Source organism: Lampris incognitus, chromosome 13, assembly GCF_029633865.1.
Source record: "Lampris incognitus isolate fLamInc1 chromosome 13, fLamInc1.hap2, whole genome shotgun sequence".
NCBI classification, from domain to species: domain Eukaryota; kingdom Metazoa; phylum Chordata; class Actinopteri; order Lampriformes; family Lampridae; genus Lampris; species Lampris incognitus.
This window is the reverse complement of record NC_079223.1, coordinates 26,818,591-26,835,685: the sequence shown is the minus strand read 5'-3', so window position 1 is coordinate 26,835,685 and position 17,095 is coordinate 26,818,591. Positions and strand designations below refer to the sequence as shown.

Below are 17,095 nucleotides of genomic sequence, written 5' to 3'. Positions count from 1 at the left end.
CGCAAAATCCTTTATATCTCTTTAAAGTCTATCTGTTTAGCCAGTTCACACTTAATGGCAAGTACCACCAGGTTACTGAGCCTATCCTGACTCATTGTGGAGTGCAAGTCATTTTTTATTATTTTCAGTTTACTGAAGGATCCCTCTCCTCCTGCCAGTTACTGGTTAAGTGCAAAATATCCTCAGTACAATGCAAATGTCACCATTAATCTCAAGATTAATGTCATAAGTCATGTTGAGAAACTCCATGGGTGTTGATGATCCTGAGATTGTGGAGCATTTGTTATTCCTAATCTTCAGATAGATCCTTGGAATATTTTGCTATCCAATTTCTACGAGATCACTCAGTTGCTGGAACTTGAGTATTGCCTTGAAATCATTGCAAGTCCTTGATTGACTGAAAACTGGAAGTCAGTTGTGCAATGACACTGTCCACTGCAACATAATGGTGCAGTATGGTATGTACTCCCGTAGGATTTTTGTGCCAAAATTGATTTTTTTGCTGTTTTGGCTTCTATAGGGACCAAACTGTCAGAAAATGATGGGTGCCAAATTTTCAGACCCCCACCCGCTTTCTGAGCGCCCCCTATCCAAAATAGATGGTTCAATATGTGAGGGAAAAAAAACTTAATCCCAAGAAAATAGATAGCATAGTTTTTTCTATTGATTCTGTTACCTCTAGGCATGCTTAAGAACATACTAAAAATCTAGGAAAATCTACCTCCTGGAAATGCATCATTTTCAAGATGGCATCCAATATGGCTGCCAGGAGCTTAAAATGGCTATATCTCAGTTTCTATTCAAGCTAGAAAGCTGATTTTGGTGTCTAATCTTAGGTTTTTGGGCTCAAGGAATTCAACTGAATCAGCGAAATTTCCATCATTTACTTATTTATTGTCAAATCCAAGATGGTGTCCATCCTACGGCGATGTCCCATTGTACTAAATTAGGTAAAAACAAACAAATTTGCCTTTTTTGTGTGAAAGGGAACATAACTGTCATATTTAATGTGAAAAATGGAAGACATTAATTAAACATGTTTCTATTATGTAAATAACCACACAGCAGTCGAGTAATCCAGTAAGACAGGTTTATCTTTCAGTTAAGCATACTGTATGTTGTTTATAGCAGCATATACATGATGACAAGCAGCAGTAAAAAGTTGCACTTATTATCCAATTGAAAAAAAAAGTTACTCTATGTTGCGCCAGTAGGTAAATAGAGAGTAAGAAAAAGCTGCTAAATTCCCCAAAAACATCTACAACAAAACAAAACAAATACAGGTGATGATAAAGGAATTTAAGTAATACTTGATCTATTCATCAGCATTGTCATCTTCTGGAATGTACTCACTTGTTGTGTTTGCACAGTCTCCACCATAACATTTGCAGAGAGGTGCAAGGCAGGTGATTCTTTGAGCAGCTGCACTGTCCCTTGCAACCTACTTTGCAGCCACATTTGATTAGCTCAAGTACTGCCTGTGGTGCAGGGAGGGCAAGACACCTGACTGGAACATATCCGCCACTCACTGAACTCCATCCATTCTGTTCGATTGGTGGAAGCTCAGGGCAATTCGTCTTGTATGACTTATCTCGCATTGTGACATAATTGGAACGCAGGATATGGGGTAGCAATGCAGCACAAGTTGGAGGTAGCATCTCACCCTCCAGGTTCTTTGATCGGAATAGTTCCCATCTGAGTGATGGCAGGGTTGTTGGACCTTTTGAGCTGTAAACACAGCACACAAAATTTTCTAATGCCTTCACCAGTGATGGGAGCTCACCATTGATAAGCTCAGGGGGAATGGAACCCTTGCCAAGGTCCTTGAAGCAGTCAATGGCAGGATCATCATCATCAAGCTTCAGGTATGTGTTGATCCACATCTTTTTGGAGATTCCAACAAATTTTCCTCCCCAGTCAGCACCAGAAAAATTGTGCAGGCCAAGTAATCCCTGACATTTCTGACGTCCAATAACTTGAACAGGCTCAAAAACATTTATTTCCCGTTTCTTTGCACCTTTGCCTGTTGAAAATGTCAGAGAAGTTGGAGTTGCAATGCATTCACATGATACTAAATCAAGTAGCAGTAAGAGGACATCAGTGTCGGGTGACCAAACACATATGTATCGTGAGGCACCATTGGCAGCAGAGGCAAGGACTTGATGAGGTATTAGGGTATCAGCCTCTTCATGTGTGTGTGCCTCCACAAAATCACATCTCTTGATGAAGGTGTCATAGATGACAACCAGTAGGAAAGAACTGTCCTTTGAGAAATACTCTAGCAGTCCCTGGCCCAACTCACATGTCAGCTTCTTCTTGGTCGATGATGCAGAGAGGAGATCCTTGATCGACATAGTGAGCTTCATCTCTGGATGGATTTCGTATTCTACAGAAGTAGTTGCTCTCTTCTGTCGAGTTTTCTTCTTTAATGACTCATCCATATATCAATCAAAGACAACTCGACCCTATTGATAGCCAGCCATCATTGTTTTGATGCGTTTGTTAAATGCGTCCTGAAGGTCTGACAGCTTCCGCATGGTTGGTGTCTTTTTCATGCTCTGAAGCACACCCATGGCATCAACTATTAGAACTTTGATAGGGACACCTGGAGGATCTTCTTGCATTGGATCAGGCTTTGGGACAGCTTCAAGGAGCTCTGCCTGGCATCTTCAATTGCATGCATGAGACTAGCTTTGTCTGTAGGGATGTACAAGGTTCCATCCATAGCACACAGAGAGCGGGGAACCATTGACATTTCATAGTCTCCAATTGTCTCCTCAAGTTTGGGAACTAGACTTGGTCGACTGCCTTGGACGATGAGAAATCTTCCAAGCAGTTCTCGTTCCTCACGCAACTTGATGACCTTGTCTCCAACACGTGCCTTTGTTTTCTCCATCCAGTTTGAAACGGTCTTCAACTTGAGTTTCATTTTGTCCCACACAGAGTGTTGACGTAGCGATCAAACGTTCAGAAACAAACTCCTCAAAGCGCTTCTGACCCTTTTCCGCAAACTGGAGAATATCATGCTTTGCCGCATCTGTCACAAGTGCTGATGAAACAAGACTCTTTAATGGTGTTTTTCCTTTGAATGGATTGCCTCCACAGTGCAACTCAATCAAGTCGCGTAGCTTCAGTGCATTTGTCCTTGACCTCAATGCAATCTCTCCTGAGATGATAACGCTCTGTCCTTGAAGTAGATCTGGAAGCTTTTGGGAAGCTCTTGAGGTACTGATTCACTAGATCAGCAAGATGAGGTGTGGCAATGATCAGCCGGTCCAGAGCTGCTTCATCTCTACTGAGTCCTACCATCCTACCATGTCCCTTTAGCTTCTTGATTTCCTGCTCGAGGGCTTGATCAGTGAAGAGATGAGTGAAGGGTATCTCTGACTTTGCCACCACAAATGCACCAGACTTCAGTGCATCCCATGTTTCTGGGTCATCTTTTTCAAGAGCATTCATTTGAGCAAGATTGACTGGCATCAAGCGGGCATAGTTGAGGAGATCATGAGCAAAGAAATACTTGATGAGATTCTCTAATGAAGACAAGTATCCCTCTCAGTCACCTGAGCGGCAAGAGCTGATGAGATTAAGAAGACTCTCTACCTGGTGAAGATACTAGGTTAAGAATTGAGTGAACTCACCAATGTCTTTTTCATCTTCGAGGGGCTTGACATTTTCTGTGTACCAGGATTGGATTTCTTCAAAGATCTCTACCATCAGTGGGTTACGTTCATGGAATTTGTCCTTGAGAGCAATGCATTGCATCAGAAAGAACACGGTGCAGTGGCTCTGAATCACCCTTGGAACAAAAGTCACAAGGTGAGAATAAACACACTTGCTCCTTTGGGACAGATTTCGACCGTTTAGGTCTAACAGATCCTGTAGTAATTGAAGGGCGCCCAGGTCCTCTTCTAGAACAGACAGGTGACTGAGGTCGGGATTGGTTAGCCCTGAGACGGTCAATTTTATTCTTATTTATAACAGATTTTCGACACTCACTATGATAATGAACCAATATCAGTTCCCCTTCATTTAGGCCAGATAAGTAGTCGGAAAGTTCCTCAAAATCACTTTGACCTAAAGAAACTCTGTCCCTGCAAGCCTGCAGTAGGTCATCAATCATGGCTGGATTTTTAACTAGTCGCTTGCCAGGGGTGGCACCTTCTTTGCAGATCACGCAAATGTTGCATTCCTCTGCCATATTGACAAGATCTCATCCCACCTTAGCTCACAAGTTGTCCAATTTGTTGGATGCCGGACAGATGAAACCTAATGATGGGAAAACAATGTAAATATATATTTGAATTAGAAGGCTTGGTTTAAATTTTATCGGTAAAATATGACACATTTACCAGATCATTCTCAGCCCACCTTAGCTTACTGTTTAGCTTAGCTTTCTAGTTCGTTGTTGTAGGTTGTCGGATCTGTGCATGCCAGACAGATGAAACCTAATGATGGGAAAACAATGTAAATATAAATATGTGCAAATGTTGGCTTTTAAATCTAGTGGGCATGGTTTACATTTAGCCCACCTTAGCTTACTGTTAGTAGTCCAAAATTGTTGGATCAGGGCATGTCAGACTGAAAGATTAGACCTAATAATGGGAAAACAATGTAAATATATGTCAAAATATGTGTAAACATTGGCTTATAAATCTTTCAGGCTTGTTTTAAATTTCACCTGAATGATAAAAAATTAAAATAAAAGTATCACTTACCAGGTAGTTGCTTTCAGCAATTCCATGAAAGTGATTCTCAAAATGTTGACTCTTCAAATCTATTGTGGTGTTTGTCTGTTTTGTTGTTGTTGTTTTCGTATTGGCCTATTTTTATTTTATTTTATCTTGAGTACTGTTTTTTTTTGTTTTCAGTCAGCTACAAACACAGCTGTGCTTTAATTATGATCTCACCTGTTTGAAATGAACCAAATTAACAAGGATTATGCTACAATGGCCACATTTCAACCCTTATTTTTTCAGAGTCAGAACAGGAATGTCTTTCAGAATGGTCAACACCTTCAGTAAAGTATTAATTGTCACTGGATGCCCATGAAAAATAATTGTAAAAGTTATATTGGCCAAGAAAAGAGCAGGAGTGGAAAGAGGAGAGTAATGATGAATGGGATAGGCACAAGGGTCAGTCCAGGGTGTCCCAGGTGAGGAACCAAAGTCAGACAAATACTCTTCTAGCTGTTTTAATAGTGTTATAAATCAACTCAGAATATTTTAAAACCTACAAAACAACTATAATATTATAAAAATTGGACATTAAAAACCACTTCAGCCCCAGGCAATTTTTTTGAATTTTCGCCCGAAATTACATGCCCAAAATAATTCAGTAATAGCTCCGCAAGTACAGGGCCCAGATGCACAATTCTGGTGTCTATGTATAGGTAACACCTGGAAAAAGGTATTTCAAGTGGAAGTTTAGTTGTACCATCCACCAGGACAGAAGGACTGAAGGTAAACTACAGCAGAAATTCAATTTTTTAGGTTCGCCTAAACAAGATTTACAATTTGAGTGTGAATAACATCAGTAATACCATTTACCAGCAGGCCACAGATATTTGGATCTGTTCTACAACTTCTCAACTGCATCTCCTCCAAATTTGGTGATATACAACTGAAGCATAACAATTCTACAGCCATTTTAGTACGAGTAGTCCCAGGCGGGCTTCTATTTTACTGTTCTGGGAGGTCCCAAAATAGATGGCCCCCCAGAATTGGGGGTGGGGGTCAGAAAATTTGGCACCCTTCATTTTCTGTTAGTTGGTCCCTATAGAAGCCAAAACAGCAAAAAAATAAATTTTGGCACAAAAATCCTATGGGAGCTGTTTTTTTGACATAGCATATCGCACTATAATACACAGAATTCATAAATCTTACATACACCAGGAGTCTCCTGTGTACCTGACCTTTCTTCAGTTCGCTGGTGCTTTCTCTGCCTGCTATGGGTGAAGGTGAACTCAGGTGGGGTGCCCATTGCATGGGCTATATTTTGAGCTTCAGCAAGCATCGAATCCCACTTATTTCTCAAAGAAATTATTTCCTGCTGTAGAGCTCCTCTGTTTGCTGCTTCCTGATTCAAAGATAGGCTGCCACTCTGCAGGAGCAAATTCCTATCCTCAATATGTTCCAGTATTTTTACCCAGACAGTCCTCATGACAACTGCTGTGAATAATGTGAAATATTCTCTCAGTACTTATGCATCTAATAAGGCCTCGTTGGATAATTTGCAGGATGAAATAATGCAATCAATAATGCAATCAAGAACTTCCATCACACTGGGCAGGTGGCGAGCAATAGGTCTTACAGCTTAAATATGTGCACTCCATTGTGTATCACTCAGGCAGTGGAGGGAGCATTCCATCTTTTCCTTAAACACAGACCACCGGTCTGGATTCTCGCTAAACAGTGCGTAGAAGCGATTTACAAATCCAAAATAAGTTGACATTTCCCTCCATGACTGGACAGCATGTACACCTACCAGATTGTGTATGCGATGCACAGGGGTAAAACATGGCCAAAGGATTTACTTGGATAATTTGGGCTTGCACACCTTTACTTTTCCCGACATATTACTTCCATTATCACACCCTTGTCCACGGCAGTCAGTGAAATTGCGTTTGGGGAGATTCCTCTATCATGCTGACTATTTGTTTTCCTGTCTTTTTTGCAAAGTCTACATACTCAAGAAAACATTTATTTATTGTCCATTCTTTGCCATGTGCGTCATCTTTAAACACGCATCTCAGAAGCAGGACTTTCTGCTCAATATGTGATATATCTTAAGTGGCATCACATATTATAGAGAATGCGACTGACTGGAGTCTTTCCCTGAGAATGGTGTTGCAAACGTGATTTCCACACAGTTGAATGAATTCATTGAGTGCGCCATGACAGACAGTGCACCTGTAGCCTTTCCCCTCTCCGTCTACATTCATTGACTTTTTCTAGATGCTCTCGCGTGACAGAATCATATTTTGCAAACAACCGGAGAAGCCCTAAAAAATTTCCATTATGAACATCGCCAAGCTCACTGGTACACTTTGTAGCTGTATGTTTTTAAAAGTGCTATATAAATAAATTTTTTCTTGCTTGCTTGCTTGGTGTCCCCTCTGAAATCTAGATTTCTAGATGCCAAAAAGAGTGTTACATCAAATAATCTCTCCTCCTGGAAACACTGAAATGAGCATTGAAGATACATAATCCCTCCAGGTTTGTACTCATGTGAGCTCGTTGTCTGTAAATGAATTCTAACCATTTCAGCCATATAGTGGAATTTTTGGTAAATAGTGGAAGGAAGCTCCAGGGTGTGGTTTACCTCCAAAAACTGCACTCTACCAGGTATGCTGTCAAAACTTTCACTATGCTAATGCAAACTCACACTCTGTACTGACAAGTCTGCTCTGCTCAGGAGTTTTCAGGTTTCTTTGCCTGCCCTGCATTTGCATATTAGACAGCGCTTGGCTTTTGGATATGTGATGTACCAAATCTAGCTTACCCCAGGGTATGCTCGAATCTCATATTTTAGGGAAGTGCACAGACAGCTCCTCTTCCAGTAGGGGAATGTGAAAACACCACTCTAGTGACAAACACTGAGAGCAGGGTAAGCGGTTTAAGATAATGGATTAATGGATGGACAAACATAAGAAAAACACATTTTTGAGTGGAGGAGTACTTTAACAAAAACTATGTGAGGTGAACATGGCCCCCTGTCAAAGCTGACTACCCATCCGTTCCTTATGCTCTGGCGCCGACCCTGTCTTTTTGTTAAAAAAAAGAAAAAGAAAAAACAAAATAATTATTTTGGGTAATTTGGAGGGAAAGAAGCACAGTTTGACTTTTTAAGTCAATTAACACATTAAAGGCATTGCCGTAGCAATTTGCACTCCTACACCTGTTTGTATGTGAAGCCTACTTAAACTACAGTTCAAATAAATTGCTTTGGAATGAATTTAAATTTAATGCTACTACTCCTACTTTCAGCTGCTCCCGTTAGGGGTCGCCACAGTGGATCATCCGTTTCCATCTTTTCCTGTCCTCTGCATCTTCCTCTGTCACACCAGCCACCTGCATGTCCTCCCCCACCACATCCATAAACTTCCTCTTTTCCTCTTCCCTGGCAGCTCCATATTCAGCATCCTTCTCCCAATATACCCAGCATCTCTCCTCCACACATGCTCAAGCCATCTCAATCTTGCCTCTCTTGTTTTATCTCCAAACCGTCCAACCTGAGCGCCCCCTCTAATATAATCATTCCTAATTTAAATTGAATTCCAATTTAATGCATTTTTGTATAATTTTTGCTCTTTTAATAAGAAGTGCTGTGTGGTTTACTACAGCCTCATGTAACCTTACCCATAACACCACCACAATAACAATAATAATGATAATAACATTCAAGAAAAAAAAAAGCTCTGGTATCGGTATCAGTCAGTATTGTTATCAGCAGATATCCAAATTCAGGTAACGGAATCGGATTAGAACTGGAAAAAAAAGTGGCTCGGTACAACTCTAGTTTGAGTGCCACAGCCTATTTTTTTTTAGGTTTTTAGGTTTACGGCCATACCACCCTGAAAATGCCCAATCTCTGAAGCTAAGCAGGGTCGGGCCTGGTTAGTACTTGGATGGGAGACCACCTGGGAATACCAGTTGCTGTAAGCTTGTTTTTAGTTATTAGAGCGTGAGTGTCTGTAACAGAACCCAATTTCCCCTTGGGGATGAATAAAGTATTCTGATTTTGATTTGAGTATTGTTGCTGACCATTTGCATCACTTCATGACCACAATTTACCTATCTTTTAATGGCTACTTCCAGCACGATAATGCACCATGCCACAAAGCAAAAGTTGTCTCAAACTGATTTCATGAATATGACAACGAGGTCAATGTTCTTCAGTTGCCTTACCAGTCACCAGATCTTAATTCAATGGAACACCTTTGGGATGTGGCAGAATGGCAGATTTGCAGCATTAATCTGCATCTCACAAATCTGCAGATATTGCATGATGCAATCACGTCAACATGGACCAAAATCTCAAAGGCATGTTTTCTATTTTTTTGTAGAATACATTTCACGAATAACCGAGGCTGTTTCAAGAGCAAAGGGGCCCTACCTACTATTAGTATAGTGCTCCCAATAAAGTGCTCAGTGAGTGCATACACACAAATGCACACGCACGCACGCACGCGCGCACACACACACACACACACACACACACACACACACACACACACACACACACACACACACACACACACAGGTTTCTCTTGGGTCTAAAGTGGGACATTAAGCAGATGTAGTGGCTGTGATATGGAACCTACCTAATAATCACCCCCTTATGCATGTACAGGTTGATAAAGTGTGAACCTGTGCAGCCGTTGGACTCCCAATATGTTTTGGGGTTCTTGTCTGTCAGTTTATTTGCTCGATGATGATTGGAAGACACTTCCACCTTCTCCCAACACTTATCCTCCTTCAGCTCCACACTGGAACCTGTAAGACCAGTAAGCACACACATAGTAATAAAAGTATCATCATTATTGTTACTAATATTAATGTGTTATTAACTGGTCTTTAGTCTAACCATGACACTGAAGTCACCGAAAAGCTTTTCTAAAACATCCATAATATTCAGCAAATTGTCACAGCAGTTTTAATATTAACATTCTAGAAAAATACAAAAACATAGCTGTCAAAATGAATTTACAAAAAGAAATGGTGTTTAAAACACATAAGTGTTAATTGACTAGCAGATGGTAGTCATTTGGGAAGAGCACTTTTGGCTTCATCGTTGTTGTCCTGTAGAAGCCAAGGGTGCTAGTCCTACTATCGACCGGCAGCACTCACACCAGTCATCATGAAGTACTTCGAGCGGCCAGTCAAAACCCACATCGCTTCATTGCTGCCTGACACCCTAAACTCACTACAGTTTTCCTACAGGGCCAACAGATCAAGTGATGACACTATTGCCCTCACCTTCCTCCCTGCCTTCTCTCTCCTGGAACAGAGGAACATGTACGTGACGAATGATGTTCAAAAACTACAGTTCAGTATTTAACACCATTGTACCCTCTAAGCTTGTCACTAAGCTCTGAGACCTAGGACTCAACACTGCCCTGTGCAGTCGGATCCTGGACCTCCCAAAAGGCGGACCACAGATAGTGAGGATGGGTACCACCACCTCCTCCACATTGACTCTCAACATTGGAGCCCAGGGCGTGTGCTTAACCCTCTCCTTTACTCCCTGTTCATGCATGACTGCATGGCCACACAGCTTCAACACCATCAGTAACTTTGCTGACCACACCAACATCATCGGCCTGATCACAGACAATGATGAGACGTCCTACAGTGACGAGGTGTGAGCCATGACTACATGGTGCCAGAACAACAACCTCCATCTCAATGTCAGCAAAACTAAGGAACTGATAGTGGATGCCAGGAAGCTGTGGAGGGGAGGACACATCCCCACCCACATCAACAGGACAGCAGTGGAGAGAGTCAGCAGCTGCAGGTTCCTCGGGGTGAACATCAGCAAGGACCTGACCTGGTCACGTCACACCAAAGCTATCGTTAAGGTGGTGAGACAATGGTTTTTCTTCCTCCGCAGGCTCAGGAAGTTTGGTATGGACTCCAGGATATTCTGCAACTTCAATAGATGTTCCAGCAAGAGTATCCAGACTGTCTGCATCACCACCTGGTATGGCAGCTGCACCGCCCTTGACTGCAATGTTCCACAAAGGTGGTGAAAACAGCGCAGCACATTACCGAGACCATGCCGGATCTCTACACCCAGAGGTCCAGGAAGAAACCCCAGCGGATAGCTGGGGACCACTGCTATGCCAGTCATAAACCAAGGTTTTTCCTGCACTGAAAAGACTTAGGTGGTCACCCTATCTAAGCCTTCAAAGAGAAATCGCACAAGAAAAACTATGTAAAAATGGTTAAAAACTGGCCGTGCAGGGGTGGCGTGGCGGTCTATTCCAATGCCTACCAACACAGGGCTCGCTGGTTCGAATCCCTGTGTTACCTCTGGCTTGGTCGGGCGTCCCTACCGACACAATTGTCCATGTCTGCGGGTGGGAAGCTGAATGTGGGTATGTGTCCTGGTTGCAGCACTAGCGCCTCCTGTGGTCGGTCGGGGCGCCTGTTCGGGGGGGGGGACTGGGGGGAATGGCTGGCATGATCTTCCCAAGCGCTATGAGAGTGCAGAGAATGCTGCTTCACACCGGTATGTGGACAGAAACATTGAGATGATGTGTCTTGCAAGTCTGGATATGTTTGGAAGATGCCCCACCAATTTCCAAAAGTCCACAACATCTTTAATCTGAAACTGACGCTGAAGTTCATCCAAGCCCTTTAACTCCACAAACTCCATTTGAAGCTGCACAAGTCCAAGCTGATTGCTTCATTTCATCGACCTCAATCAGGAATGGGTTTTTCACAAGTAGAAAAACATTGCCTTGATCCTTGAAGTTGCAGAATCTTGATTTGTAGTTTTGCTTGAGCTCAGTTTGCACATCACAGAATTGTGACTGATAGGACGGGGCAGCATCTACATGCAGCATCACTTTCTGCATGATGGGGAAGAAGCAGTAATCAGAACCGCGGACACTTTGTTCAAGTACATCCAAATTGTCAGAAAATCCTCTGACAGCCGTGTAGAGCTCATACACGGTCTTGTTTCTTCCCTGCATCTTGACATTAAGTTCATTCAAGTGTTGTGTAATGTCACACAGGAAAGCAGCAAAAGCACCTACTCCTTGTCATCCAACAAGGAAAATCGGGAATTCTACCCCTTGGCCAACAATAAAGGCTTTCAGTGGTTCAAGCAGGTCCATAAAATGTGCAAGCATACGTCCTTTAGATAGCCATTTAATCTCGGTGTGTAACAGCAAATCCCCATAGTGAGTGTTAAACTCTTCACATAGCAATTTAAAGTTCATGTGGTTTCTTGCTCGGGCCCTGGTGTAATTAACCACTTCGATTACATTTGCCATCACATCATTCAGACACTCGAACGTCGCAACAAGGCTTGTTGATGCCCAATACAATGGTATGAAAAAATGTCCTCATCAACTCCTTAATTTTTCAGTGCGTCTTTCAGCAAAGCCACGGCCCCGTTTCTCTTACCAAGCATTGCCGGCGTGCCATCTGTTGTGAATGCTGTGATTTTTTTCTCGTCCGATGTTAAACTTTGCCAATGTTTCCAGTACAGCGTTTTGTTTTGTTTTTATCTCCATGTCCATTGTTCCATTTACCACCATGATGAGCAGTCAAACTGACTGTTGATTCCTGAGACAAAGATTAATAATTGTGGCGTGTCGTTGATATCCAGACTTTCATGCACTGCAATGCTGACAAACTCAGCAGATGACAGTTTCTCCTCAAGAATATTTTCAACGTTCTCTGAAATGTCTGATGACCTCCTAACCACAGTAGAATCCGACAGTTCAAGTTTTTTTACCTCTCGTTCCAGGTGTTTTTCCTCGGGAAACAACGTTGAACAGGTGAGCAGTATGCAATCCTTCACCATTTCTCCATCAGTATAGGGCTTCATCTTTTTCATCAGTTCATGTGTGATTTTGTAGGATGCCTCTGTCGCTCTTTCACTAGTAATAGTGTGGAAGAAGTTTTTCTGAGCAGTTTGGTTCTGTTTGAGCCGCACCAGCTGTTCAGCCCTTAGCTCTCCACCTTTCAGAAAGTCGCTACTGAACCTTGGGTGTTTTGTTTCTTGATGGCGCTGCAAATTGGACCTTTTAAATTGTCAAATGACATTATCACAAAGCAGACAGATGAATTTTCCCGAACCGCTGGACACGAAGAAAAACTCGAGTTCCCAGTCCTCTTTAAATGTTCGATATTCCTCTTCATATTTGCGCTTCTTATGTTCTTTCACCATTTTAGCTTCATGCTATGCCAGTTTTCCCAGTGTGATTGAGTTTGCACTTGTCTCGCACACCCGCAAACAGAGCACGAGACCTGGGAGAAATTGTGATTGGTTGTTCAGATGGGTGAAGGGTGGAAGCATAATAGATTGATGTGACTTGCGAATGAATGAGAATGAAATGTTGAAGAATTCTGCTGAGAATGTTTTTATTTTTAAAGATTTATTAGATTTTTTAAAAGTAGGACTTAAAACAGCCACAACTATTAATAAAGGAGCCGCATGTGGCTTGCGAGCCGAGCCACAGGTTGAGTATCATTGCACTAGACCATAGGTCTCAAACTCGCGGCCTGCGGGCCAATTGCGGCCCGCGGGCCGTTATTTTGTGGCCCCCTACTTGACATCAAAGTTTAGTGTTAGTGCGGCCCGCGCTTGCCCTGGGCTTTTATTTTTCACTTATGAGCTACCATAGCGCAGGCTCATGACAGCTTCCGGTGTCGCGTTTGTTGTCAAGTCATGGTGCGTTCCCGTTACGTTGGAAGCTGCAAATTGGAACGACTCGGATTTCAGACTTCCAGTTGAAATGTCCAACTCGGAGCTCAGAAAGTCCAACTTCCGAGCACAACTTGAACGCACCATAATGGGCAGCGCGAATTAGCAACAGTTGAAACTTGGTTGAAACTTGATTCCGGAGCGACACCAAGTGGAAGGAAAATATATCCTGTCAGCAAGCCCCAGTTATGTCTTTCTCAAAACCTGCCGTGAAGAGAAAAGTTGGTGATGAGCACAGACAATTTCAGGAAAAGCGGGAGATGGCATATTTTTTTGTTGAGCACAGAGGCAGCCCGACGTGTCTTATATGCACCGAGAAAGTTACGGTGCACAAGGAATAGAAAACATCAGACGTCATTACTCGACTAGACATGCTGATGAGTATACAAAATACCAGGGAGATGAGAGAGAGAAACGGGTCGCCAATCTTAAAACATGTTTACTGAAGCGACAAGATTTCTTCAAGAAAGCTAGCAAAGATAATGATGCAGCAGTCGAAGCTAGTTACGTGGTGAGTGAGATGATTGCTAAGTCGGGAAAGCCATTCAAAGAAGGGGAGTTTGTTAAAAAGTGCATGTTACAGGCTGCAAGTATAGTCTGTCCAGAAAAGAAGGGTCAGTTTAGCAACATCAGCCTTTCAGCCAACACAGTGGCAGAGTGCATTTCTGACCTGTCAGGTAACATATATGATCAACTGCATGAGAAAGCCAAACATTTCTGTGCATACTCAGTCGCTCTTGATGAGAGCACAGACATCATTGACACTGCGCAGCTCGCAATCTATGTCCGTGGTGTTGACGACAGTTTTGAAGTGATGGAGGAGTTGCTCACAGTGATTCCAATGCATGGCCAGACCACCTCTCAGGAGATATTCCGCCAGCTGTGTGATGCCATTGTGGATGCGGGTTTGCCATGGAAGAGGTTTGCTGGAATAACAACCGACGGAGCGCCACTAATGACAGGGAGGAGAAATGGAGTGGTGGCACTTGTTCAAAAAAACTGGAAGAGGAGGGTGTGGAGGAGGCCATTGCTCTGCACTGCATTATCCATCAGCAGGCCCTTTGCAGCAAATGCCTGAAGTTTGACAATGTGATGTCTGTCGTTGTGAAATGCATCAACCATATCAGATCCAGGGGTTTAAAGCACCGGGAGTTCCGCGCCTTTTTGGAGGAAATAGAGTCAGCATATGAGGATGTGCTCTACTTCACTGAGGTACGTTGGCTCAGCAGGGGAAACGTCTTGGAAGAGGTTTTTTGAGTTGAAAGCAGAAGTGAAAGCCTTCATGGAGAAGGCTGGGATGGCTGTTCCTGTGCTAAGTGATCCCAAATGGCTCATGGACTTAGCTTTCCTTGTTGACATCACACATGAGCTGAATGTACTGAACAAGAAATTACAAAACCAGGGGCAGCTTGTCAGTGCTGCCTATGACAACGTGAGATCATTCTCCACAAAACTTGTATTATGGAAAGCCCAGCTCTCTCAGACAAACCTCTGCCATTTCCCAGCATGCAAGGCACTCATGGATGCAGGCACACCATTCAGTGGTGAGTAGTATGCTAATGCCATTGTGAAGCTACAGGAGCAATTTGATCACAGGTTTGCAGAGTTCAAGACACACAGAGCCACTTTTCAAATTTTTGCTGACCCCTTCTCCTTTGATGTGCAAGATGCCCCTCCTGTGCTTCAAATGGAGCTCACTGACCTGCAGTGCAGGTCAATGAGCTTATTTGATAGCTTGTTTCTTTTTGTTGTTGTTTTTTTTTTTTTTTTTAGCTTATTAGCTTATTAGTATTCCATCTTGTCATAACAGAACCTGGTGTCCCCTTTTTGTCTCACACTGTTCGTTTTTGTTCCTGCACTTGTACTGTTACCCGTCTTGTTTTGATCACCTGTATATATAAAAAAAAGAAAAAGAAAAAAAAAGATTGAGAACATTGGATCGGTTGTACTTTTTTTTTTGGAATACTTGCGGCCCAGCCTCACCCAAACTCTACCTCCAGCGGCCAACAGGTAAGTTGAGTTTGAGACCCCTGCACTAGACTATCATTATACTACATACACAATAGCCCTGGAAGACAGAGAAGACGGTAGCGCTACCTTTCAGAGCCAGAGCGGAAGAATGTTAAAATCTCGCATTGACGATGTTGACAGCCTAAGCAGGCGAGCCAAGTGATCATACAAGAGTGAGAGACAGACTTTTGGGCTGAACATTAGTTAAAAGTAGAATGAGTAGGATTTTTTTAGTTGCGGTTTGTGAACTCAACGTTCAATGTTAGCCCCTCCCCCCGGCTCTACGACACCAGAAGCACGCACCCCGACTGCAGTTGCTGCAAGACATCCCAGTGTACAGAACAACTCCGCGTCGCTCTTCATTCCCATCCTCTTCTTCAGTGCTCACTAGTGGGTGAAAGCCAACCCAAGATTCACTCTCGATTTGGAACAAGCTTTGCCTGCTTGGCTTTGAGCCTCGCTACATTTGCGTTTTTTTCAGTGCGGTTTCCACCATTGTTGTAGCTTCCTCTTGGATGCGCGCTTACAATCTCTATCTGGCACCTAGTCACTACGTTTTTCTAGAGTCCCACTGCCAAAAGGTTAATGCCCAAAAATGTCCCTTACACAGCAAAATAAGACATAAGAAATTACAGAGGACAGGGACTCTGCAGGTACAGGTACCACCACACACGTCTAGTGGGTCATAAGTGATGATTGAGAGGGATTATTTTCATATGAGTCTATACATCTATCCATCCATTATCTAAACCGCTTATCCTACTCAGGGTCGCGGGATGCTGGAGCCCATCTCAGCAGTCATTAGGTGGCAGGTGGGAAGACACCCGGGACAGGCCGCCAGTCCATCACAGGGCTGACACATTCACACCTAGGGACAATTTATTATGCCCGATTCACCTGACCTACATCTTTGGAATGTGGGAGGAAACCGGAGCACCCAGAGGAAACCCACACAGACACAGAGAAGAACAAGCAAACTCCACACAGAGAACGACCCCCAAGGCTGGACTAACCTGGGGCTTAAACCCAAGACCTTCTTGCTGTGAGGCGACCGTGCTAACCACCGCGCCACCGTCATAAGTGATGATTAAGAGGGAAGCATTATTTTGAACAAAGAAAAACCCTGTAAACTGTTCACTCTGTTACCATCTGTTCAAACTGTACCAGAGCATCCGGGCCCCACAACAACAGGCTTAAGGACAGCTTCTACCCACAAGCCGTAAGACTCTTGAACACATACTGTGGTATTGTGGACACTTGAGCATGCATGCATATACAAACACTCACCTCTGCCCTGTCTCTTTCTCTCTCTTGCAAAATGTGCACGCTTCACTTTACTCTGCACTGTTCACTTTTTGCCATACATATCCTGCACCATATACAGATACATTTAACATATTTATTACATCTACATAGGCGGCATGGTGGCGCAGTGGTTAGCATGGTCACCTCACAGCAAGAAGGTCCTAGGTTCGAGCCCTGGGGCAGTCCAACCTTGGGGGTCGTCTCAGGTCGTCCTCTGTGTGGAGTTTGCATGTTCTCCACGTCTACGTGGGTTTCCTTCGGGTGCTCCGGTTTCCTCCCACAGTCCAAAGACATGTCAGTCATGTTGGTAAATTGTCCCTAGGTGTGAATGTGTGTG

General features: G+C 43.2%; 1 protein-coding gene and 1 pseudogene across 6 annotated transcripts in view; one reads left to right on the top strand and one right to left on the bottom strand.

Moving 5' to 3' along the window:
• Window positions 1–17,095, bottom strand: part of LOC130122616 (cullin-9) — a 268,978-nt gene that overhangs the window by 120,936 nt on the left and 130,947 nt on the right. For all 6 annotated transcript variants that reach the window (XR_008811248.1, XM_056291554.1, XM_056291556.1 and 3 more), the window contains one exon: window positions 9,326–9,497. Coding sequence is in view for 5 of the 6 variants with exons in the window: in XM_056291554.1 (XP_056147529.1) it covers window positions 9,326–9,497 (172 nt within the window). In the remaining variant the exon portion in view is untranslated. The remainder of the gene's footprint in view (window positions 1–9,325; window positions 9,498–17,095) is intronic.
• Window positions 8,558–8,666, top strand: LOC130123310 (5S ribosomal RNA; annotated as a pseudogene).